Below are 7,894 nucleotides of genomic sequence, written 5' to 3'. Positions count from 1 at the left end.
AATTCTATGATTCTAAATTCTAAAAGATTATTGTAGAAAATAAAAGTTCATAATGTAGGAGTAACATATTGGCATGGATAGAAGATTGATTGGCCAACAGGAAGCAGAGTGTAGGCATAAATGGATCTGTTAATGTAACACCTGACATAGGGCAAGTGCTAGAATCTATTCTTAATGCGTTTATAGCAGGATACTCAGGAAATCATGATGTGATCATGCAAAGCCAACAGGGCTTTGTAAAAGGGTAATCATGTTTTACTATTCTATTAGAGTTTTTTGATGAAGTAACATTCATTGTGGATAAAGGAGAACCGGTAGATGTGGTGGTGTTCGATTTCCAAAAGGCATTTGGTCAGGGTAAACAACAAATGTTACTACACATATAAGAGCATATGGTATGGGGACAACATAGTAGCATGGCTAAAGGATTGGTTAATTGACAGGAAGTAGGGGCGGCACAGTGGGTTAGCACTGCGGCCCCACGGTGCCAAGGTCCCAGATTCGATCCCGGCTCTGGGTTACTGTCCGTGTGGAGTTTGCACATTCTCCCCGTGTTTGCCCCCACAACCCAAAAATGTGCAGGTTGGTGGATTGGACATGCTAAATTGCCCCTTAATTGGAAAAAATGAATTTGGTACTCTAAATTTATATTAAAAATAAATAAATAACAGGAAGTGGAGAATATGGATAAATGGGTCTTTTTTGGATTGGAAAGTTGCAGTTAGTGGAGTGCCCCAAGCTGGGGCCTCAACCATTTACAATCTATACCAAATGATTTGGTTGAAGGGACCGAATGTATCGTGGCTAACTTTACCATTTTTTGACAACTTACATTCCTACCAATCTTGGTCTCATGGGCAGAGAGTCTGTAAAGGGATCTAGACAGGTTAAGTGAGTGGGCAATAATTTAACAGATGGAGTATAGCATGGTAAAATGTGAATTTGTTCTTTTTGGCAGGAAGAATAGAAAAGCAGGATACTATTTAGGTAGAGAGACATTGCAGAACTTCGCAGTACGGAGGGATATAGGTGTCTTGGTACATGAATTGCATAAAGTTATCTGCAGGTACAACAAGTGATTAGGAAGGCAAGTGGAATGTTGTGAGGGAATGGAATATAAAAATAGCAAAGTTTTGCTACAACTGTACTGGGCCTTGATGAGCCACATCTGGAGTGGTGTGTACAGTTTGGGTCTCCTTATTTGGAAATAAGACATAATTGTTAGAATGTGAGGACATAGTTTAAGAATTCTCCCTTTTAAGACCGACATGAAGATTAATTTGTTTTTCCCTGGGATCATTAGTCTGTGGAAGGCTGGGTGTTTAAATTTCTTCAAGGTTGAATTGGATAGAATTATAGAATCCCTACAGTGCAGAAAGAGATAATTTGGCCCATCGAGTCAGCATCGACCCTCTGAAAGAGCTCCCCACCTAGGCCACATCCCTGTCCTATCCCCAGAATCCCAACTAGCTTTTGGACACCAAGGGGCAATTTAGCATGGTCAATCCACTCAACCTACACACCTTCGGACTGTGGGAGGAAAATGGAGCACCCGGAGGAAACCGCTGTAGATGCGGGGGGAAAGTAAAAACTCCAGTCACCCAAAGTAGGAATCAAACCCGAGACCTCGGCGCTATGAGGGAGCAACTGTGCGACCGTGCCGCCCATATTTTTGATAGGCAAAAGAATTGAAGGTTATGCGGAGCAGCTAGGAAAGTGAGACTACAGCCCAGATCAGCCATGATCTTTTTGAATGATGGAGCAGGCTTGAAGGGCCAAATGGCCTCCTCCGGCTTTGATGTTCCCATACAACTTTATAAAGTGTCGACTTCAAGGGAACATGAATGTAGGAAGAGAAATTGAAAAATAAATTGAGGAAACTATGGAGGAAAATAGAGGGAGAAATCTCTCTTGCAGTGACTTCAGCAACAAAAACAAAATAATAAATAAACTTTATTCCTGTCACCTAGGCTTCCATTAACACTGCAATGAAGTTACTTTGAAAATTCCCTAGTCGCCACAGTCCGGCACCTGTTCGGGTGTACAGAGGGAGAATTCAGAATTTTAAATTCTCCCAACAAGCACATGTTTCGGAACTTGTGGGAGGAAAACTGGAGCACCCGGAGGAAACCCTCGCAGACACAGGGAGAACGTGCATACTCCACACAGAGTGACCCAAGCTGGGAATTGAACCCTGGTCCCTGGCGCTTTGAAGCAACAGTGCTAATCAGCTGGGGAGACAACAAAACAGCATGGCTTTGTATAGTACCCAAGCAAGAAGCCAATGCATTCAAGCAGAGGATTACAGCTGCAAGAAGACATTATTGAGAGAAAAAAAATAATGACTTCAGACATGAGTCATTCAAAGTACAAATTTATTAAATTTCACTAAGCTGTGGTCTATGGAAATGTAATCCAAATAATACAATTAAGTAAAACAGCAGCAAATTTCCCATTTGAATAGCATAGATAGTCCATACTCAATATAGACTTTCGCATTTTAAAGTAAAGCGTACTTTAAGAGCAGGTAATGAAGCGTGAAAAATGAATACGTTTTTTCACTTTGTGGAACTATTTCATCACAAACTAGAAGTAGGTGAAACGAGAATAGGATGTCAATGTAAATCTTTGATCGGATTGATTATTTCACAATAAACACAGCTTATTTTACATTGGGGACAATTTAATTTGATTTTATAGTGGCAGGACTTAAAGTTTTCAGAACATATTATATATACATTTATATTCTCTGATATTGTCCATGGGAGTATTTGTAAATTAAGTAAAAAAGTGTTTTCTGTAATTGTTATTTGGTCTGAATTGTTCTTCATATTTTTAATCTAATCAATAACTTCACTCTGAAAGTTTTTCTACATTGTGCCAAATCCCACCAATTGACAGGAGATGGATTCCACATATGTATAAAGGTTCTCCTTTCCTTGATTTTGTGCATCTGTACTCATGAAGTGCAATTTATTAATTATTAACTTCAGACCAATTTAAACTCCAGTGCAAACCTGTAAAATACTCTGAACCCGCCATTTATATATCTATAATTTGAAGTTGACCTGTTGTCTTTAACTACAAAATTGACACTGAATGACCATTTTGCTTTTCTTTGCAGATGACAAGGGAACAGTATATCTTGGCAACACAACATAATAACCTTCAGAGACCTGAAAATCAACAAGTCTATCAAGTAGGAATTTATGGGTGGCGGAAGCGATGGCTATACTTTTTTGTGCTCCTCTTAATGGTGACAATGATTGTCAATCTTGCATTGACAATATGGATATTGAAAGTCATGAAATTCTCAGTGGTAAGTGCCTGTTGAATCAGGACTGTTTGATTTTTTTCAGTTCTCCTTATGTTGACGTTGTCGCAGCTTCAGTGAAATGCTTTCAAGGTTATGTATAATTCATCAGGTATTAAAGACAATTGAAGATGGTCGTCAACCCATACATTTCTGTGGATTCCAATTTTACATACTGTGGAGAATTGGGAAATTAAGGTTTGGGCTCTACTTGCTAGTTAGCTGTAATGATGGGTAATACCATTAGAATACAAAGAGAAGACCTGATGTAGTAATTATCTTGTCTACCATCTGGAGAAAATAGCTTTCATAGATGTATCTGTATCAGCAGGCAAAGCTATCAATATTCCATTTACTCTTATTGTTGGTCTTGTTCTCTTTTTTTTGTAAATAGCTGCTCGTTCTTGACCATAATTCTCACATTTATGACAGCTGTCTTCTGCAGGAGCTGAGATTTTCCAATCATTTCCGTTCATTTGACGTTGGCAATAATTACTGCAGTCATAAATATGTTCAAATGACACCTCAAGCGAATTGTCAAGTTAATCAGAAATGTACTTTTATCAGAAAAATAGACAACCAAATGTAATTTAGACAACTGCAGACAGCCAGAATAATGGCTGAAAACTTGCTGAAATGGGGCATCTCATCACATGCATCATTAGTTAGACTTTTGCTGTACTCTTGGCTTTAAAAAAGGATAGCTTTGTAAATTACTGGAACTGCGAGCTGGTAATTAGATTATTCGCTCTGTTTCATGTTTGGATGTGGTGTTTTTTTTAAAAGATGTTTTTCTTTGATACAAACTCGATGCAACTTAATTCAATTAAGTTTATTTTGTGTAGGTCATGAATAGAATATCCAAAAATCTGCCCAGAAAGTGTCCCAGGTTTGAAGCTAGTTGGTTTTATGTTTCCTGGACAGCATGCCTGGGGCATTAAGATAGACTGTTGTGACAGTGACTTATGTTTAACTGGCCTTATTTCCATCTAGGAAGCACAAATATTGCAGTACCAAAACCTACTTTCATAAGGACAACCTTTATCCATTTTCCTGTGCCCCTTTAATGCAATTTCTTGAGGTAACTGTGGAGGTGGGAAGTATATTTAGTTGAGCTGGAGTAAGTGGGGGTGAACCCTGCACCTTCCTACCTCAGCCCTGCATAAATCTGGGGCGGGAAGGGCCTTATCTCAGCATTGCTGGTTTTCAACCATCGAGGGTAGGGTAGTTACCATGCTTGCAGGCTCCCAGAAGGAGGATCCCACTGCAAGCCACCTCACTGCCTTTTTTTCTAAGCCTTCTGCACCCCTATAAACCAGCGACCCTCTCCCCACCACTCCTATTGTGCCCCTCACCCACTTGAAACCCTAGGTATCTTGCTGATTCTGGGCCTCTGGGGAGTGCATTGTTAGCAGCTACCACCACTCTCCTTGTGGTGCTGGCTGCAATCAAGAGCTGTCAGTCTTTGATTGGACAGCAGATCTCTGGGGGTTAGGTAGCCGCCTCGGGGTCTTTGATCCTGTGGATGGCCCACCACTGGCTTAAGTGCCTGATTGGCAATTATTTAGTGGGCTTTCCCTAAATGAGATGACTCAGGGCTCTTGACCGTCCAGTTAATGGACAAGACCCCATTGCTTGGATTAATTTCGGCCCATAGCCTGCTGTCATTCGCATGAGAGGGAGTGTGAGGAAGTGAGTAGTCTAGCAGTTGTCCATTTTTACTGAAACTAACAGATAGATATTCTGAGTTCTGGTAGAATTAATATTGCTTCCTGTTCCACTGTCAGTGGGAAAATATATTTATTTGAAGTACTTCAAACACAAGCAACAAAAACTCTTCCTCGCTGCTGAGAAAATCCAGAGATGTTTTTGACGCTGATTTTAATAAATCGAAGGATGCCATTTACAGAATGTCTCAGAAAGCATAACATTTGTGTAAACCTAATTCACAGTTTTAGCTTTCCGATCAAAATATGAGCAAGGCATGTTTAAAAAAAAAATTGTTGATTCATCATTCCTGTCACAAAATGCAGAAAAATCGTGGATCACCAAAACAAGTTAATGGCATTATGATATAATCATTAACACCACATATGTTTATTTCTTATCGTGTTATGCATATTTCTTGATACAGTCATCTGTGTTTAAATGATTATTATGTGTTTTGTGGATTTAGTTGTTTTGAACAGAAATGCCTGGGGCGGGATTCTCCACTCCCACGCCGAAGTGCCCACACCGTCGTGAACGGCGTCGAGGTTCACGACGGCGCGAAACGGCCCCGATCCTGATTGATTCAGGCCCCGACAATGGGCTAGGATTGAGGCCGCGTCATCTACACGCGCCAGGCCTTCTCGCCGCGTAAAGGCGGCGCCGCATAGATGACGCGGCCGGCGCCGCATAACTGGCGTCACCCGCGCATGCACGGGTTGGCCGGCGCCAACCCGCGCATGCGTGGTTGCCGTCCTCTCTGAATCCGCCCCGCAAGAAGATGGCGGACAGATCTTGCGGGGCCGCGGAAGGAAGGAGGTCCTCCTGAGAGGACGGCCCGACGATCCGTGGGCACCGATCGCGGGCCATGCCGCATTTGAGGTAACCCCCGGTGCAGGATCCCCCCTCCCCCCCCCCCCCGCAGTCCGCCCCCCAGCGTTCCCGCGCTGTTCCCGATGGTAGCGACCAGGTGTGGACGGCGCCGGGGGGAACCCGCCGTTTTGACCTGGCCACTCGGCCCATCCGGGCCTGAGAATAGCGGCGGTGCCGGAGAATCACCATTTTGGGTGTCTGCGGCCTGCGGAACTCGACGGGGCCATTCCCGCCGCTTGGGAGAATCATGGCAGGGCGTCGGACCGGCGTCCTGGGAAGTTTTGGCGGCCCAGGCGATTCTCCCAACCGGAGCGGGAGTGGAAAATCTCGCCCCTGATGTTTACTGTGCCATGGCATAACGCTAATTGATTGGAGCAAGCAAGTGAGGAAAAGAACATGCATAATATTTATTAATTCTTCAATTGTGCCCAAGATATATGTGAGTTTGTGTTTTTACTGAAAAGCCTGGTATTTCGAACACTGGGTAGCTGAAATGGCACTTGTGCTGTAGTAAAGGAAAGCTAGTATTATATGTGCACTATTTCTGATTTTTATCAACCAAGCAAAAACATTCTGTTGATTATTCACAATCATCTTTGCTGAATATTAAACTAAAGGAGGGAAATTTTCCATTTATTACTGAATAGGAGATAACTGTGTTTAAACTTTGTTTCAAGTATAGTGGCATGACCAGTTCATCATGTGTCAATCCACTGGGATATGTTGCTAAGTGTGGCATTCCCATCAAAGCTCACTTTGAGGGCTGAATTTTTGCTCAACGTTATGATCCTGATTCCGGTCTTCATTCTGTATCGAATCCGGGAAGCAATTTTCGAATAGGCAGCCAATTAAGTAGATGTTAACTGGACCCAGCTCCACATAAGGATGGAGTACAGCTGTGGGAAATTGTGCACCTGCAGCCTTCTGTCCTCACCTCCGCAGCCCTTTTAAAATCCAGACCACAATCTCTGCTTAGTTATTACACCATTGAAATTTGGAAACTGAGGTCGGAGAGGCCACTTATTTAAGGATCAACTTTTGTTTTGGAACTGCCATTCAGCCATCAGAGTTATTTCTTCCACCAACAATGTGGAACTTGTAATGTGGATGCAGTCAATACTCCAGACAGGGCAATGCAGCAAATTTCCACTCTTAAATCATTAAGAATCAGTATCCAGCATAACTCTTTCAAAGGCAATGTGCGGACAATGGGCAAAGAGCTGTGCCAATCAACAAATAACTTTGAGTGAGGAAAGCTCCCGAGCAGACAGAAGTAAAGCCATCCAATCAAATTGTTTGGTATCTTTTGAAACACAAGGACAGGTTTCGGGATATTCAACCACTTTTCCACAGAAAGGACTTTGGTGTCATTAACATTACCTTTCAAGATAAATCCGTCTCTCAAAGGATTAAAATTGTTATAACAAGGGGGCAGTAACTGTCGTTGTAGAGTCAGAGTTTCACACAACAGAAAGAGGCCCTTTGGTCTATTGTGCCAGCCATCTAGCCTTCATCTACTTCAAAGTATATAGTCCTAAAGTTTTATAGTAAAGCTGGATGGACAAATTTGAAAGAGAGAAATAAAAGAATGGATTGTTACTGCTCATCCACCACTTTTAACAGAGACAATGAACTGGGGTCGAGGATTTGGGATGAGAATAGTTAGGCGGTTGTTTAGGTGCGGATGTGATGGGCCAAAGGGCCTTTACTGTGCTGTAGACGTCTCTGACTATGACAGCCTGCATTCAATGGGAGCGATGATTGTTTCAGCACCCACTCTTTTATAATTGGATTGAGATCAAAATTGCTTGTGAAACGCACACTGTAACATACTACTGATTGCCCATCCATTTATATTTTCTGTTGGACCTTGCACATAGTGGCCAAGGGCTCCCATCAGAATTGGGCAAAGGACGAATGAATACATGCAGATTTGGGACAATAGATGTAAAAAAAATCCAAAACCAAAACCTAGGACTTGGCTCCTCACTCTGCAACTGG

General features: G+C 42.3%; 1 protein-coding gene across 1 annotated transcript in view; it reads left to right on the top strand.

The window, feature by feature from the left end:
• Window positions 1–3,118: 3,118 nt before the first annotated feature.
• The window catches only part of LOC140408932 (zeta-sarcoglycan), a 780,044-nt gene continuing 775,268 nt past the window's right edge, over window positions 3,119–7,894 (top strand). Inside the window, exon 1 of the mRNA XM_072496835.1 lies at window positions 3,119–3,319. Coding sequence (XP_072352936.1) covers window positions 3,125–3,319 — 195 coding nt within the window. The 5' untranslated portion in view covers window positions 3,119–3,124. The remainder of the gene's footprint in view (window positions 3,320–7,894) is intronic.

Source organism: Scyliorhinus torazame, chromosome 3 (assembly GCF_047496885.1).
Source record: "Scyliorhinus torazame isolate Kashiwa2021f chromosome 3, sScyTor2.1, whole genome shotgun sequence".
In the NCBI taxonomy this organism is placed as follows: Eukaryota; Metazoa; Chordata; class Chondrichthyes; order Carcharhiniformes; family Scyliorhinidae; genus Scyliorhinus; species Scyliorhinus torazame.
The sequence above is the reverse complement of the archived record's forward strand: the minus strand, read 5'-3'. Positions and strand labels throughout refer to the sequence as shown.